Below are 19146 nucleotides of genomic sequence, written 5' to 3'. Positions count from 1 at the left end.
GGCACCCCCTCTCTCCATATGTCCTGGCCACATGGCGCCTCATGAATGGCAGCAAGAGTATTCGGTTGTGGATTAGTTTCATAATATTGCTCGAGGGTCTGTAGCGTGCACTTTATGTTTTGTAGTTGTGTATGGATTGATTTCAGGACGCCGGTATGCATGCTGATGCAGATCCCCCTGATGGTTACCTTGAAAGCTTATAACATAACTCTCACACTAAGGGGTCAAACAGGAAGTATAAGTTACAAAATAGAAATCTAGCCTACACTACTTCCAAGAATATACAGCTCACACAGATTATAATGTAGCAAGGTGCACGAAAAAGAAGAAAGGGTTGTGGCAAGTGGGGGCACAACAGGTGTTTGGACGAAAATCCTCACTCACCCGAGGGTGACATGCTTCATCATTGGGTTCCTCCACACACTGGGACCGCAAGGTATCCAGTGTGGGCTACAACTTCCCCGCAGGAATGGATCTTAAGTGTTTTAAGGAGCACGTCAGTGTAAAGTACCTGTTCATTGGAGCATGGTAATAGCTGTAATCACTACATATTATTACGTTTGTTTGATCACTATTGTGACATTTTGTTTTTGAGGCAGGTCAGTTGTCTTTATTATGACACCAGTACTTCATTTACATCATTATCATGGAGGCCCCTTCCTTTAAACAACACTTATTCCAAAGAAGTAATTTGGCTGAGTGTAGATTACGAACACTTGCACTCTGACCTCATGCTCCTCCATCCCAGCCTGGAGTATTTTGGTGGACTGTTTAACATGCCAGTCCGTCGATGCCTACCGTTTAAGGACGTGATTTATGTATGTGTTCCTGTACTATTGTGTTCAACAAAAGAGGGTAGTAGTGTCCACAATGGAAAAGTCCGCAACATTCAATAGGAAGTCTTTTTCGTAGTACAAATAAGAAAATACGCGTTATAAATAAACACAGTCGAATTAAGTATTAGTGTACAATGGGTGCTCAAGAAACTCAAGGCACCTACTACCTAGAGGTGCTATATCGGTGCACAGAAATGTACACCGGAAATAATGCTTCAAAAAGGTGAGGTTCTAATTACAGCACACCAAAAATGTAAGTTCTTTCAATCTTTATGTGCGTATTGCACAAATGAAAACTTAAACTGCTGTCACCAGTAAAGTTTACAAGACAACACAAAATTCAAACAGCATAAGGGTAAATAGTAGTCCAATGTAGAGTCAAAAAGAGGTCCTCTTCAGATAGCGTTGTTTTTGTTATTCTCCTTTATTCAAATTTCATAAAAAAACAGGTTCTCCCAGCATAAACATCGCCAACACGTGTTTCGTCTCCCACAGAGACTTCATCAAGGCTGGAATAATTAAATAGTACATATATATTACAATCCATGCATGAGCAAATATTATATACAAACAGTACAGAAGCATTATATACACAACACACGGTTTTTCTGTTTCACCATGTGTTGTGTATGTAATGCTTCTGTACTGTTTGTATATAATATTTGTTCAGGCACACAATATTACAATACTAGAACGGCAATAAATAGCACAATTCACAGCGGGCTAAAGGGGGAGACCGAACCATATACTAAGAAGGTGGTATAACAACCACACTTGACTAGACACAGTGCCTATAGCACGTAGAATCGCTGGGACCCCAAGGAACCACCCAAGGTAGTGACACAGGGGACCCATGGGGGATGCGTGCAGTGTGAGAACACAACCGCGAGGTCTGTACAATCCTATAAGAAAGTCGTGGTTTGAATTTTCAAGTTTAAGAACACTTAGGAGAGGACTTTGAGCAAACCCTTTCATACTTAAAAGGTTCAAAGGCCAGCACCCATGTGAGCACCGGAGTACTCGTGTTTCCTAACACAGGTAAGCCGGGTGCATAGGTGTCAAATAGTGTTGGGAATCTTCGTCGTTTTCAATCGCGAGATGCTGCAAAGGGCTGCTGCCATGAAGAGGAAAAGTGTCTGGTGTGCTCCAAGCCTGGATCAAAGCTGAGAAGAACCTGAAAGCAGAGGGGACAAAGTCTGGGTAACTTGCCAGTGACCAGGGGCTCGGTAGACGAATGCCCACCGATGTCGGGTGCGAAGAGGTGAAGCTTGACTCTACAGCCACAGGGACCAGGAGACATCGAGGACAACCAAAGTCTGCAGGTGAGCTGTCCTACAAAGGATGTTGATTGCTGGGGGGTCAGTGTCTGGATTGAACACCAACAAGCCTTGGCAACTGTAACCCATGCGGTCACAGAAAAGATGCTTCGGTTAGGACCAGCAAGGTTTTGGGGACTCCCCAAGCAATGGAAAGTCAGAGCACATCTGGAGCAGCCAGGTAAGCCCACTGAAAGTTAAAGTTGCCTTCACAGGGACCCACAGGTCGACAGACCAGGGATCGTAACGGGACCTCAAGAGGAATCACAAAACACCAGCCCACGGAACACTCGTTGAATGTAGGCCGGTTATCTTCACTGTTTGAGGTCTGGACTACAAGTAGCCCAAAGTACAGCTTCAGGGGTCGCCGGGAAGCAGATGCTTCTGCAAATAGACACGGTGCCCAGGGGTTCGGGTTGCACAGTCCCCACGAGGGATATGGGTCTCAGGTTTGCTGAGCACACTAGTCAACCTCAGGGACACTTGGAAACCTACCTCCTGTGTTGCAAAATTCTTCGGAGTCCTAAGGAGCTTCGGAGTTGCAAACCGGTCAGATGCGTCTTTGGTGCCTGCTTAGCAGGGGAGTAACTCCTTTACTCCAAGGGAGATTCTTCTGTCATCTAGCACAGTGTAGATCGTCGAAGTACTTGGTTTCTGTAGCAGAGATTTGTCCAGGTAAATCTAAAGTCCTGTAGCCAGGGGTTCCTTCTTTATACCCAACGAGGGGTGGGACAAACTCTGGGGACCCACCTATGGGAGGGTCAGGACAGAGGGGTGGCTACACCCATGTCCTTTGTCCAGTTTTGCGGCAGAGCTGGGACCAATAGCAACCGGTTTGGGCTGGACTATGCACAGGGACACCAAATGTGCCCCCAGTGCAGACATCAAAGCACTCTTGGAGTGCACCGACCCAGCTCCAATCCACTAAAGCCTCTCTGGGGTTGGTTACACCTCCCTGTGACAGGAAACCTATTGTCCAGCCTTCCCCTGCCGGAGTTTCGTCCAGAAGCAGGAGGACAGACTTGTGTCTGTGGCTGGCAGCATCCATCTTATAATGCCAGGGTCGAGAAAGCTGGTACCGGGTGTACCGGTGCTGTAGTATTTCTCCTTCTAGGAGGGTGGAATCCTACCTCCCGCACCAGTTACTAGTGTGGAGGTATGATTCCAAGGTGTTTGACACCAAATACGACAGTTTTCTGTGCAGCCGTTTTAAAGTTAGCATGTACAGCGAGGTTATAATGCACTTAAGAGTATATGGTATCACTGCATCATAGAACAACCTCAGAGAATAGATTTTGAAGGCTGCAGAGGGGCCCTGCTCATGCATGGGCACCCTCTCACATAAAACCCAGCACCCTGCCTTCAGGATTGATAAGGCTTGCCATAGGGGTGACTCATAGGTATATATGTGCAGTGATAAGGTAGATATAGTGAACCTATATCTAAGTAAGGGGTGCATGCACCTCCTTACACAGGCTGCAGTAGCAGACCTGTGGTGTCAATTTGAGTGGCCTCTCAGGGGTGGCACAATACATGCTGCAGCCCCTGGGAGGCTCCTGGGGTACGTATGCCCTGGGTATATAGTATACCATATACTAGGGACTTATAAGGGTACCACAGAATCCAATCTGGAGTGTACCTAAAGTATATGCAATCAGTTTATAAGAGAATGCAATTAGGCTGGGGTCCTGAACAGCAGGATCCCAGTCAAAACAGTGAAACATCAGCAAAAAGTGGGGGTAACTATAAGAAGCAGAGCCTACTCTCCAACAAAGATCATCTGCACTGAACCAGGGCGGGCAATGCCCCAGATCAGGATTCATGCACCAGGAGTCTCAATCAGTCTAGCAGGGCGTAGTGCAGAAGGAGCCAAGAGTTTAATGTTCATTGTCCTGCATAGCATAATCGGATTGGTTTCTTCGGCATGATGTAAGCATTTTAAGATGTTCCTTTGCCGCCTTGGGAGTAGAAAATATCTTCTGGTGTCCGCGGTGGTCGATACGGAGTTGCACTAGGTAGAACATGGTGTAGGTTTTTCCCGCTTTTTGTAGTTGCTTCATAATGGGCAGAAATTCGCTGCGGGCTGATTGCACTCCCACCATGAAGTCCAAAAAGATGGCCACACTGTTGCTCTGATAAGTGATGTCCCCCTTCACATAAGCCAGCTGGAGGACCACAACCCAATCTTTATAATTTAGTAGCTTTGCTATGATGGGATGTGGAGAGGCCCCTGGAGTCAGGCGCGCCATGAGAGAGCCATAAGAAAGTGATGAGTCCTCTTCACCACCAAAAGATGTGAGAGATTTTCAGAGTCAAAGAGAGAGGTCAACATAGTTTTTGCATAGGTCTACAACCTGCTGGGGTTGGTGGATTCAGGGATGTCAGTGATTTGCAGGTTGCTGAGGCAAAAGCATGCCTCTAAATCTTCATTCTTGGCATGAATAACTGTGAGGACCTTTTCCATATTCAAACATTTAGTAGAGACCACTTGTAGATCATCCTCTGTTGGCGAGATGCGTTGTTCTGCTGTTGTGATGCAAGCTCTTTGTTCATCTAACTTCATTGTCATATGATCGATGCGTTAATCCAGTGTGTCAATTTTACCATCAATTGATGCCAGGCTCTGCTGCATGGCCTACAGTGTTGCATCAAGTGTGGATGCACTTGAGGGCACAGGGTCTTGCTCTGGGTCGGCCAGGTCATCATGCGGGGGTTTAGCGGCTCATATAGTGTCAAATGTTAGGCGAGTTTAGCCCCAGTCCACCTTACCCATGTCCTCACCCTAGTGCAATGCAGGGCAGATGGTCACTGGCATTCGCCGCATTTAGTCAGGCCTGTGACCCACCTGGCTGTCCAAGAAAATAGCCTCACGCTCTCTGGGGGTGCTGTCAGCGATTACAGGGGACCAAGAGAGGGCTGCTCAGTATAGTTTTCCCCTCAGGGCCAAGGACGAAGTCTAGCACCCCCAAGCTGCATCAGCCCAGCCACTGGGAAACAACGCAATGCAGGGTGGTTCACTGAAAGCTGCAGTTACCTAAAGTCCTCATATGGCGCTCCAGGGGTGGGGCGTCACCTCGGATGCCTCGGCGGGAAATCCAGCCATCCAGGCAGAGTCTGCTACCCCCGCAGGATGGGGCACAGTGCACACAAGTTCTATGGGACACCTGCGTTCCGCTTGATATTTCAGCCCCATCTCCAGGCGAGGCCCATCAAACTTCCAGTTGAGCTGGGATCTCAGCCATCCCATCATGGCAGGAATCCTCTTCAAGGTCCAATCCGCCCTGCATGGGCAGAGAGGCTCGATTAGGCCTCTCTCAGACCACAGGGTCCACATGCCAAGCTGTTCCTGGCATAGCAGACACGGCCCCCGCAGCCGGCTGCACAGCTTCAGGCATGTCCCACATATGGCGGTCACATCCCCGGGGTAGGCAACCCCGGGCAATCAGCAGGAAGGCTCTGCAATCGTCAAGCCGCACCTTCTAGGCTCCTTGATGCTCCGAACGCAGACTCTGCTCCAAGCGGTGGCCTGCGCATAGTCACAGCCTCAGGCCCCAATCTGCATGGAGTCTGGAAAAAGTTTCCAGGAATTTTGGAGTAATTGGATTCCCATGGCACTCCTCACGGAAAGTCCCCTTGAACAGGGATGTAATTGGGTGAGATGGCAGGATAATGGGCAAATGATAGCTCCGGGCTGGCAGAGCAGCACTAAGGTGTGGCCATCTTACTTTGGATCAATTTCCAACCGCAATTGGAATCGGGCCCTAAATAGCAGTTTGGACTGCTTTCAAACTAGGAATATCACTGTACAGTTGTGAGCAGTATTTACTAACATATCTTAACTCCAAAGTGAGCTTATTAGTTCACTGTTCCAACTGCCCATTGTTCAGACTTAAAATGAGCCATAATGTCGTATATCGGAGCACGTATAATGGTGGAAAAATGTATCTTAAAGTGTGTAGTGTTTGAGTTCATGAGAGTAGACAAGATTGGAGTTCCAAGGTTGGGTTTATTCAGCTCAATAGTAATACAGCGACATCAGTGAGCAGCAGGCATCAACTGCCAAACAGTGGACATTCCAATACCAACCCCAGAATGCCCATAACACAGTGTTCTACCTACAAGTGCCTGTGAGGCACAATACAGAATACTACATTATCCTCTTTCCTACAAAACAAAAGGAAGAAGAACTTGAAGAAAATAAGGAAAGGAAAATATACGAAGAAAAGAGAACAGGGGAGAAAAAATAAAGGAAAATAGCAAAAGGAAGAGACAAAACATTACAAGCAAAGGTAACGGAAAACAGGAAACTAGAGAACTACCTGAACCTGGCAGGAATCCTAGACACTCTCAAACTCCTGCGAAGTTCTGGCAACAAGCTATCATCATTACATCTGTTATCTCTATTAATGGTATCAGAACAAGGACTAGACAAATGGTTATTAGAGTCAACGTTCTCACCACTGACTTTAACAACTTTACAAATATTCCACCAATTTCTGTTGTTAACCCGCACAGCATTACCACAAACCTTATCAACAACTAAAGGCTCGGAGAATTTACTTCTTCCCTTGGTGACATGAACAGGATTCTTAATACGAACAACATCACCAGCACAAATATTATGCGATACAGCCCTCTTTCTTTTATCAAAATAAACTTTTTGCTTTGCTTCTGCTTTGGTAACATTGTCTCTCACAAACCCATCAATGCCATCCATAACGTTCATTTTGACCCATTTAGACATCCAACCCGGACAAATTTTGGTAGATGGTTTTCTCCCCCTTAGAAGTTCAAAAGGAGACACTCCAGTTGACGAATGTGCCGTGGTGCGATAGAACCATAACATGGAACGAACAGCATTCTCAACTACACACTTGCTAGCAATAGCCCATTGCACACAATTATTCAACACTCGGTTCATCCTCTCAACAAGGCCATTAGCTTGGGGGTGATAGAAAGAACTCTTCTTGTGAGAAACACCACCTTGTCTAAGAAAACACTCAAATTCAGAGCTCACGAACTGTACACCATTGTCCGTCATGACAAGCGAAGGAAAAACCTTCCCTTAGGAAAATGTCTTTTAAAAAAAGAATAACATTAGCTGAGGAAGGTTCACTGATAAACCGAACCTCCGGCCATTTGGAGTAATAATCAATGGCAACAATGGCAAAACGTGAAGAAGAAGGTAAGAGATTGAAAGGACCAACTAAATCAACGCCAATCCTCTCCCACGCCCTCTCAGGAAATTGAATAGGCTCCAAAGGAGGTGTTCTTACCTTGTGACTCTTGTCGGAGGATTTACAAATAACGCAACCATCAACTAAAGTGTAGACACACACATCCATTTGCGGCCACCAAAACACATCCCGCAACCTACGTTTAGTGAACGTTTTCCCTAAATGTCCTTCATGCGCACCATCAATAAGACGGGAAAACGAGAGAAGTAATCCGCCCTGACATTCTTCATTCCAGGTAAATAGACAATATCAAAATTGTACTGAAGTAACTTTGTTGACAACCTAGCAATCCTTGGAGTATGCTCCTTAATCTTCTCACCAGATAAAATAGAGACTAAAGGACTGTGATCCGTACGTATTACAAAATTACTACCCCAGAGAAAAGAGTTGAATTTCCTCACTGCCCACCAGCAAGCTAAAAGCTCTTTCTCAATGACAGAGAAATTCATCTCAGCTCCACGCAAAACTCACGAAGCGTACGCAATGGTGTTGTCAACCTGACCACTCTTTTGAGTGAGCACAGCTCCAAGACCAAAACCACTAGCATCTACGGTCACAACACAGTCTTTATTTGGATCAAAAGGTTTAAGAATACTGTCACTCACTAACTGAGACTTAATCCATTGAAAAATGTCTTGACAGTTCATGTCCCACGCAAATGGCACATTCTTCTTTAACATGTTAGTCAGTGGCTGAACTTTTGATGCATAATCCTTGATTTATCGACAGGAGGAGAAGCATCTACAATGGCTTTTACCAAACCAGGACGTGGTTCTACCCCATTGTGTGAGACTACATGTCCAAGAAATTCCATTTTCTCCTTTAGGAAAACACATTTTTCTCTTTTAAGTACAATACCTTTATCCAGCATAATTTCCAAAACTTGATTCAATGAATTGTCATGATCCTCTTTGTTCTCGACAAAAATTAAAACATCGTCCTGGAAAACAATTACTCCAGGGGTATCCTTAAACATTTGACTCATTAGTCTTTGAAAAACTGCCGCCGCCGACGCAAGGCCGAACGGCATTCTGCAGTACTGAAAACTACCAAAAGCAGCTCAATAGTAATTCAGCGACATCAGTGAGCAGCAGGCATCAACTGCCAAACAGTGGACATTCCAATACCAACCCCAGAATGCCCATAACACAGTGTTCTACCTACAAGTGCCTATGAGGCACAATACAGAATACTACAAAGTGGAAGTTGAAAAGCCTATTAGACCTCTGCCAAGGCAGCAGGAGGAAATACTCCATAACCAGAGTTTTCCACCAGGGCAATCCACTGTTTTCTAGCAAAGTGGCTAAATGCACCATAGGATGTGAGAGTTGGTAAAGAAAACTCAGCTGTACCACTAGACACGGAACATCTCGGGATACATTTTCAGCGCCCACATGCCTAGTCTCCCTAGCATGTTGAGGGTGTTTTCCAGCATGTGAAGAACTGAACATGTACCTTTGCAAGAAAGTCCTCCTCACTTTCTAGGATAATCTTTCCTGAAAGTAACTTAACCAGGCGTGGTAGAAATTCTGTCACTCTGGATCGGGAGTTGACACACAACCATGGGTGGTAAAGAGAATACAAACAATGTGGATATGTTGCAGGAAATGCGCTACTTAACCTGTCAGTTTCACAGTGGAGTCATCATTACCTGCTACTGATCAGGGCCTATGTTTCAAGTTTCACATTTGTCAGTCTGCACCAACATTTGATCCGCACACTTGTAAAAAATGCCCATGCTTTATTTTCAAAGTAGTTTGGGTAATTTGACACTGACTTGCAAAGCATATGTCTAGACACCTTTGCAGTCTCCGTCAATTAAGTAACTTTAATCTACAACTGCAGCACGAGGTATAAAAATAACAGCTATGTGATGCAGGGTGATCTCTTATAGTATGTCCAACAGGACAGACTTTGCATCAAGAAGCCCTTTTGTTGTGTTCTTACCTGTGAACACCCTGGCGCACTGCACACAAAAGGCCTCTCCTCCTCCAAATTCATTGCCGAGTCTTCATAAATCTAAATGTTTAAAAAAAAGAAGTCGAGGCATTACTTCCACTGGCAAAAAATATAGTAAACTTCAATATTTCATTTTATTTTTATGGTCCAAGAAAACAAAATAAATATATACATAGCACATTGACAAGCTCTGCAAGACGTAAAGGTATGTGCAGGCTCCATGCAGTCTAAAGTGCTTTTGTTCTTCCTTATATATATGTTTTTTAAAGGGCTACAAAAGTCATCAGAGGCGATAGCAGCGACAATTCTTATGAAAAACACACATCTGCCCTGTTATTATTAGATAAGACTGTCAAAGATGGCGGGCTGGTGTTTTTTACCTACAATTAACGGCTCGTCAGGAAGAGCTATATAAATAACATTTTTCGTCATCATAATAACTTCTAAAAACGTGTTATCCCCTGGAAGTCAGGACCAGATGTGCAAAGCTGTTTTGAGGTCACACACGGGCTGATTCGCAGAATCAGACCGTTTGTGACTTCAAAAAAAGCTTTTTTGAATGTACAAAAAGCAAATTGTGATTCTGTAACTTATTACTGAAATCACAGTTTGTGTTTAAGACCCTATTCCAATTCAGCATTTGGAAGGGGTCTATCAGGGTGTACCTTCCAAATACAAAATTGCAGTGATAGGCATAGATGCATCAAGCTAAAGACCGCTCGCAAAGTGACAGATTCTCAGAATCTGCCCCTTTGCGACTGGTATTTTTGCATTTGGGATGCATCATCTCAAATGCAAAAATTGCAATTTAAGAAATCGCAAAATTGCGATGACTTAAATTGCTATTGCATTTAAGGGGGAGGCGGAGCCGCGCGGCGCTCCCGTACTCATGACGGAACCGCTCCGTCACGGCCCTCGGGTGAGCTGTGCTTGTGACAGAACGGTTCCGTCACGGCCCCACCCGCTCTTTAGAACGTCAGCGCAGGCACGGAATTCGCACCGCGCAGGCACGGCGAGCGGGCCGTAACGGAACCGTGCCGTCACCAGCACAGCCCACCCGAGGCTCGTGACGGAACGGTTCCGTCACGAGCACGCAAAGGGTTAAAGTGAAAAAAAATTGCGATTTCGCTAATAGGGGGAGCAAATTACCATGAAATTGAACTTCATGGTAATTTGCAAAAACTTTGAAAAATGCACTAAAGTGCATTTTTCAAAGTTCCATTTTACACACAAACATGCCCTTAGGGCATGTGTGTGTGCAAGATGTACCCATATGCAGATTTCAGGGGTGCAACAGGGTGTCCTTTTCACACCCTGGCATCCTTGAAATTGCAATCTCAATTTGCAATTCTCTAATTGAGAATCGCAAATTGAGATTGTCTTCCCATTCATTCCTATGGGCCTCTAGGCCCATAGGAATGAATGGGGAGGTATTCCTTAATTGCGACTCACAATTTGCGAGTCGCAATTAAGGAATTTTAAGAAATCGCTATTTTTTAAGCGAGTTCTTCATGCATAGCATTTTGCTATTCCTTATTAGCGAATCCCTATTTTTCGCTATTAAGGAATCGCAAAATGGATGCTTGATGAATCTATGGGATAGTTACTAATGTTTTGCGACCAAATTCCTGTTGCAAAACAGTAATACTTGACCGCCAATTCAAAATTGGTGGTAATCCATTGGCAAATGGGTAGAGGTCCCCAATCTTAAACGTTTCATTTTCGTTTTTGAAATTCATGCCCTTTTCTTTTAAGGAAAATATACTGCATTTAAAAAACTATATATTGCTTTATTAAAAAACAATCACAGACATGGTGGACTCCTAACCCATCAAGGCCACCATGTCTGTGATGGCCTGCATGGGTTAGGCTGTGACTCCTAGTGTGTCACAAATTGGCTGTGACTCCTAGTGTGTCGTAAATTGTGATCGATCTCATAAATATTCATGAAGCAGGTCGATTTGGGGCCCACTAAGAATCCCTATTTTAAAAATAAAACTGTCATACAGATGCATCAACTTTAGGAACTGCGATTTCCAAATCACAATTTAAAAATCGTAAGTACTAATGGCCCCATGGACTTATTTACAAAGCAATGTTGTAAATAAGCTAGCAGCCCATCCCGACATTGTCAGGGTATGCATTGCTGCCGGCCGATTGTCGCGCCCATTGGCCACGCCCCCAGAACACGAAATATTGCCCAATAAAAATGACCATTACAAATGCCTAAATCCTAATATGTGAGCGCCCTCCATAGAACTTCTGGCGGGAGGTGTGTCTAAAAGTGTATCTCGGTGCTGGCCATCAACGAGAGAGACCTGTGCATTTTTCAAATGGGTGGTGAAACAATATGAGTATGTTGCTGGAGATGTGGCCCGCCGTGCCACCAATGTACTTACCGGGTGAGGCATAGGCCCTTTCTTGCTATTTCCGTGGAGGCGGGCCTTGTTTCCGGATGTGCATCGCGCGAGGCCTGTGCGCAACAGAAGTGGTAAATCTCCAGTGTGCGCTTCAGGCGTCACCGGACGATAAGGGGAGATTAGATTTCCTGCACAATGGCCCCTGTTTGCGCTCCTTCCGGCCCATGGGCATAGCGCCATGCCTGACCGACATACAGTAAAGCAGGTGCACAGCACTGGGAGCGCGGGGCAAGCACACCCGGAGCTGGAATGTATGCTTGCTTTTTTTTTTTTGTAATGCCGCGCCCCGCACACGCCCACGCCCCCAGCACACGATATGAGACATGGCATGAAGGGCGGAACGTACCACACGTTTTCATAATGCCGCGCCCCGCACCCGCCCACGCCCCCAGCACATGCCCACAGCACACGATATGAGACATGGCATGAAGGGCGGAACGTACCACATGCCCCCAGCGTTTGTCACGCCCCCAGCACATGCCCACAGCACAACGCAGACACGCCCACAAGTGACTACTTTGCTGGCACAGTTCTTTTACCTTTTAAATGTATATGGTGGGCGTCTGCATAGCCTATGTCCTTCTGCTGCAACTGCCCTTTCCAACGCTGTATTTGGTGTTGTGATTGGTGCTGTGGTTACTGAGATTACCCGCCTCAAAGGTTTAGGCTCTCTCTTTCTAATATTAGTATAGATATAGATAGCTTATTTACAAAGCTATTTTATAGATGCAAAGACTCTGATTCACAAAATCAGAGGCTTTGCTACTGCAAAATAGCTTTTGAGCATGCACAAAGCCAAATTGCAATTGGTAACTCGAATAACGAATTGCAAATTAGAAGGGGCGTACTATGGGCCCGATTCACAGAACTAACTTAAGACAAAATCCTAAACTTACTACCATTTTGATATTCACAGAAAGCACTTACTCATTTTGGTATTCACAGAAGGCACTTACTCATCAATGAGTAAGTGCCTTCTCTGAATACCATAATGAGTAAGTTTCTCAAAATGATTACATTACTCAAAATGAGTACATTACTCATTTTGGTATTCACAGAAGGCACTTACTCATTAATGAGTAAGTGCCTTCTGTGAATACCAAAATGGTAGTAAGTTTAGGATTTTGTCTAAAGTCAGTTCTGTGAATCGGGCCCTAAGTGCATCCCTTCCAATTTGTGATTGCTTAAGGTATGTATCATATGAGTCACACTCGAAACCTACTGGTAGGTAACCAAAACCACAATGTAGGTGATAACTTATCAGGAAATGTGAAGTGGACCTAAGGGATCCTGTCTCCTATGTGAATGTTGACAAAAACATTTTTAGGAGTAGGCAGTGGTCCAGGGGACCACTGACTATTCCTAAAACATTTTATTTTTTAAATGCATCTGTTTTTTCTTAACGGAAAATGGGCTGTATTTAAAAAAACATGATTGTTAGATTTGAAAGCAATCACAGACCCTTATAGTCTGCTGACCCATTAATCTTCATGAAGTAGGTCAAATTGCCACTCACTGCAATTTGATATTTTTACTGAACGCATTCTTAGTACATAAGGCACTTATTCTATTTGGTATATGAAAGTTATAAAGTGAAGGCAGCTTTATTAAATCTGCTGCTAGAGATTTCACACTGAACTGTTGAGTATTATTGTTACCCTTGTAAACTAAAAACAAATGGAATAAAATAAGCTACCACTCCTTCCCTGCATGCTGACATCCACCTCCATCTGTCCTGAAATGGACGCTTGCATGATCTTTAAGCATCTGTAGGAAGGGGATATGGCGATAGCCAGCTGCCCATGTGACTCTAGAAGAAGACGTCGGTGGGTGTGACAAGAACCAAAGTTTTGCAGTACTTACAAGTGCACTGCTAGCATAGCTTGGCCTACCACCTTTCTATGCCTTGGGGGAAGTCGGGGGAAGATGACGTTTTTGAACCCCACCAATTTTAAAATGGCAACATCATTTTTCATTACACCACTGCTGGTCATCATTTCTCATTTTCTTTCTTTCTTTTTTTATTTATTTATATAGCACCTGAATCGACCCCCGAAGGGGTATCTCTGCGCTGCAGACATGCATCAGGGGAGCTGAGGACCTGGATGAAGAACTGAGGCGGAAGAGGAAGGTCTTTAGGTGCTTTCTGAATTGGAGGTGGATTGGGCATTGTCTTAGGTACAAGGGTAGCTATTTCCAATAAAGGGGACCAAGGTGGGAGAAAGCCTTTCCTCCCAATCTGACCCTCCTAACATGGGGGACCACAAGAAGGGATTTGGTTCCAGAGTGGAGGGATCTGGAAGGTGCATACGGCGTACGTTTCTCGGCAAGATAAGCGGGCCGAGATTGTTTAAGGCTTCATGGATCGTGCAGCAAACCTTAAACTTGACCCGATCGCGCACTGAGAACCATTGTAGTTGATGGAGGAGAGGACAAGAGGCAGTCGGGAGGGGGGCATTTAGGACCAGTTGCGCCGCAGTGTTCTGAACTACCTGCAATCTCCATAACGAGGATTAATTTGCTGAGACCATTTGCCTCGGCAAATGATCATTTGTCATTGCGCCACTACTCCAGGTGCAGCTCCTTCGCTATGGCGGAGGAGTGTCGTCCTACTGCCGAAAGGCAGCAGATTAAAAATAAAATTGTAATAAAACTATTTTATGATAATTTAATTATTAACTTTCTTCCCAGTCTGCCGAGTCGAGTGTGGGGCGGGCCATCCTCTCTATGCCAGCGTTGTCAGCTAGGGAGAAGGAGTGGTAGGTGCACTTTAAGTGCGCATGTCCGTTTGGTCGGCCGTCTTAGGCCAGCCAAACAGACATGCGCACTTAGCATTACTTCACCGGGCCGTGTTGCACAGCCGGATGGAGAACCAGCACATGTTCCCAGGCCCTAACTGAGCGGCATTTCAGCCTGCGCAGGTAAATAACAACGCTGCTCTCATGTGAGCGCAGTGTCGTGATTGGGTGGGGATGGGAACAGTGAAGCATTGAGGCAGCGGGAGCAGAGGAGCACTGAGGCGGCATCCAGCAGCAGCATCAGGTAAGTCATTTTATGTTTGTTTTTATTATCCCCCCCCGACCCACTAAGTGTTATTGGCAGTAGTATCTACTGCACTGATCACCACTAAGTTGCTTTACACTGCCATGGGCTTACACAGACGTTGGTGCTTCTGCCACAGTCTGTTGCACTCGCGATTCTATCTGCCAAATTCCGTGGCACCTTCTGCACATTTTTGTGAGGTGAATAAGGATACGCAACCAGAAGCAAATTACTTTCCTTCTCTATGGATAAACATACATATTTAGTACTTCGATGTAGCTGGTGCCTAGCTGGCAGCTGGAGTGGCACCAAACAGTTCACTGGCCTTTTACAGTTACATCACTTATTTCATTCAGACAGGGTAATGGACAGTGCAATATGCATCAGCAGGAAGCCCACTTATAAATAAATGCATACATAAATTTTATGTCACTTTTATGATCCTGTTTTCTGTAGTCCGACCCCGCCAGGTACATTCAAACTGTCATGTTATTAAAATATGTGTGGAAATATTTGGAACAAGAATGAAACTGTTTATTCAAGATAATGTTGAAAAGATATTTGGCAGCATTGACCTTGCTTCTTTTGCGCATACTTACAGATTATTCTTGTTCAACCGGTGCTCCTATGGATGTGTTGAGTGGAATTTCATCACAAGTTTCCTATTGTCTAAGACTGCCATTAATCTCTTTCCCATTCCCTTAATAATTAAAATTGAGAAATATAACATAATTAACAAGGTTCTGTTGGTAATTCACTCTGTAGCCTCACTGCTAAGTCTGGGGAAAATTTCAGCATTTTTCATAATTCACAAAAGTTTCAGAACTCGCAGAAGTATGCCTGAAACTCTTCTGTGAATTCCATTTTTGCAGAAGAAAATATACATGGATATATTAACTAATGCAAAAATCCCTCACCCAGCGGAAAAGCATTTCTTAACTATTTACTATTATTAGATAGGAAAAACTGTTTTTCCTGTGAAATTTCTAAGTGCTTCTCACCCTGGTTGGGTAACCTACCAAAACAGGTAACTATACTGTTATTTACATTGAGGGGCTCACCCAGCTCAACAATACCACCTATTGCAGGGTACCTGGAATGAAATGGAACTTTGTGTACCATAGAAACACATTGAAAACACTCCTTTAAGGTCCACATTAAACAAATGATTTCTCTCCTCCTTACTTACTTGCTTGCCTCCAAAGAAGATAATCTTATTATTAAGCTGTCATTGCACACGTATTAATTTATTTATTCGAAAGGCAATTGTAAAGAAAGAAATAATGCTGAGGCTGCTTCAAAGTGCTGATTATCAGGAGGAGAGGGGGAGATTCAAGAGAGAAAGTAAAAGAAGGAAAGCAAAAACCCCAGTCAGAGGAAGACAAAGATATAAGCATGCTCGTATTCGCTTTGCAGTCCAATTGGAACATTCCAGAACCATAGAGGGATTAAAGAAGGAGAAAAGTGCTTACAATTGAAGGAGGAGTCCGGAAGCCATCAAGGAGCAAATGAGGGGGAAAACAAGGGAGAACGTTCTACAGCAGTGAACGAGGCTCCAGAAAGATCTTAAAGTACGTTCTCAGGGAAGGTATGGCAGTCAAGTTTGATATCCAGTTCGTTTCTGAATTTGAAATAGTCCTACTGATGCCTGTGTGTACAGGACAGTTATGTTCATAATGAATATCCACAAATGATATTCATTTTCCTTCTAAGTACTTTTTTTGCTGAATGGTGCAATGGTTATCCTGTTGTTCAGTGAAGATCTTAGAGAGTGTGAAAGCTTGTGGCTTGAGAACAGTTTTGACAAGTATTTAGGGCTTTGACCCAGCATGCTCTATAGGTAGTGCAGAGCAACTTGAATGTTGTCTCCTGTTTCATGTGAAGTCAATGGAGGTCGCAGAGGGTTAAGATAATGTGCTCTGAAGACCTGTTGCTAGTCTTGCTGCTTGGTTCTGGACTAGTTGGAGTTGAAGTGGGTAGTTTTTGTGAATGCCAATATGCATATTATTATAATGATCAAGACAATACCAGCTCACTGATGAGGTCCACTGCGTGACAGAAGTTTAATAATGGTGTCACGTTGCGAAGTACACCGAGGTGGGAGTGTGCACTCCTTGTCACTGTGTTCACTTGGGGAGAAAAATGCATTGTGCAATCAAAGACAATACCCAGGTTTATTGCTTTGCGTACTGAAAGGGAACTTCTCCTAGTGAGTCTAGCCATTTAAATGGGAAGTGACTTGGGTTGAGGTAGCCAAAGAGTAGTTTAGTTTTAGATCTGTTAAGGCATACATTACTTAATTGCCTCCACTCTTGAATAGAAATGAGGTATGAGGTGATGTCTATTCTTTTGAGGTTGTTCTCTTAGAGTCTGCCCATGGTCTGCTTGCTGCCATCTTAATTCTGGAACACAGTCTCAAATTACTCAATGATATCTGAAAAGCGATAGACATAAGTATTGAATAGCCATGGTGATGGAAAAGAACCCTGGGGGAACCACACAAGAAGTGGGTCAGAAATCCAATGTGCAATTCTCCAGTTTAATATGATGTGTACGATTGGGATGAAATTGTTTAATCCAGGCCAATACTGTGTTTATTTCATGTAAATTTTGAGTCTGTGAATAATAATATCTTAGTCTACAGTGTTGGAGAAGGACAGGTCCAATGGTATTAGAGCCACAAGTTGGTTCTTTTCTAGTGCTCCTAGAGTCTCTTCATAGATTTTTATTGAGATAGATGTGGTGCTTCTGGTAGGTTTAAAGGGGTCTGTGCATAATGGACACTCTTTTGCTATGTATTTTAAGTTGTGGAGTGACTGTTTTCTCTGACAATGTGCTTCAAAAGGGAGATTAGAGGTGGGCTGCTAGATTGCTATGTCCTTTATATCAGCATTTGGCTTTTCATCAGAGGAGTCACAGTTGGGCAGGGCTTGACTTGGCCTGATGACATTTTGATGAATTTGACTATGTTTAGCAGCATTTCCTCAGATATTGAGGAATAGTACTGGAACGTTGTAGTATCTGTTATTTGGTCATTTATTTTATCCAGGTAATATAGTGGTTGGTTGGCAATCTTTTCCTTGATTAGGACCACTTTGTTGATCAATAAATGTGATATTTGTCAGCAAGTTCTTGGACCATTTATGACTTACATGTGGCCAATACCCATTTGTACACCCACACCAGCCCTTAAAAGATTTGCTTGAGCTGGGACTTGAAATGTAATATTGGGATATCTCAGAACACAGCACCAATATAGAAATTAATTAATGATTAATTTGTCACATTGAAACTGAAGCGGATAGCCAGAAAGATGGAATGCATGTCTTCTGTAAAGAGTTTTAGGAATATTGACTCTTCCGGGGGTATAATTATAACTCACTATACAACGCAACCTTTATTGATGTTTCTCTTTTCTCTCATGCTTGAAGTCTAGGGAAATATATACCATTAACTTCATTGTGTATTTAGGGATTCTGTAATTTTCTTTGTTTATAGCACATTCATTATTTTTCTAGCTATTTTTAGGTCTGGTTTGGCAATCCAGCTGTCTGTAAGACCTAATAATACAAGTGCTTTAAAAAAATACATGGGGATGGGCTTTGGCTCTATCCAGAAGACTACCTCTCTCACACATCATACTTTTGGCTATTTGGTGTATCATTCAGATGCTGCCTAATGAGTGTTCACATTGCGAATCACCACAGATTGTGCATTGCACATTGCGAATCAAAAGACCTAGTGATCATCACGAACAATCTGTACCTCAATGATAAATATGTATAGAGAAAGGAATCATTTTTTGTTTTGTTTTTTGCACTGCATCAGACCGTTTATAATTTTAGCAAGGGCTTAAAATACAAGGTAGTCTTTTAGACTTTACTGATGCTTATATTAAATCCAGTGCGATGTTGTCAGAGATGCTGGGTGCCTTGCTTGATCTGGGACTGAGAGGAAGCAATATCATCACTGTTTTGCACACACCTTGTGGCAGCTCCACAAGATCTTGCAATATTTTTTAAGGGTGGGTAAAATAAATCCACTCCATCGGTGGAGTTCGGGCAGTTTGGAGTTCAGGCAAAACTCTGCCAGCCCGCGTGGCAGAGTTTTTTCTCACGTGCGGCTCACCAACATTAAGTTGGTGGGCCCGAGTGAAAATTTGCATCCCCAGCACAATTTTAGAACACCTCCTGGCAAGATTTCACAATGTGGGCAGTTGCGGCAGTTCATGACCGTTCGAACTGAGGAAGTTGCTGCTCGAGTAGAAAATCTACTCAAGTGGCAGAAAGAAGCAGCACCCTCTGGTGCGCCATGTGGTGCTGTTCGTGCTGTAAAA

General features: G+C 43.9%; 1 protein-coding gene across 1 annotated transcript in view; it reads right to left on the bottom strand.

Annotated features, from left to right (window-relative positions):
- Positions 1 to 19146, bottom strand: part of LOC144784595 (cyclic AMP-responsive element-binding protein 5-like) — a 499027-nt gene that overhangs the window by 211285 nt on the left and 268596 nt on the right. The window contains exon 2 of the mRNA XM_078663499.1: positions 9337 to 9408. Coding sequence (XP_078519625.1) covers positions 9337 to 9390 — 54 coding nt within the window. The 5' untranslated portion in view covers positions 9391 to 9408. The remainder of the gene's footprint in view (positions 1 to 9336; positions 9409 to 19146) is intronic.

Source organism: Lissotriton helveticus, chromosome 10 (assembly GCF_964261635.1).
Source record: "Lissotriton helveticus chromosome 10, aLisHel1.1, whole genome shotgun sequence".
Taxonomy (NCBI): domain Eukaryota; kingdom Metazoa; phylum Chordata; class Amphibia; order Caudata; family Salamandridae; genus Lissotriton; species Lissotriton helveticus.
The sequence above is the reverse complement of the archived record's forward strand: the minus strand, read 5'-3'. Positions and strand labels throughout refer to the sequence as shown.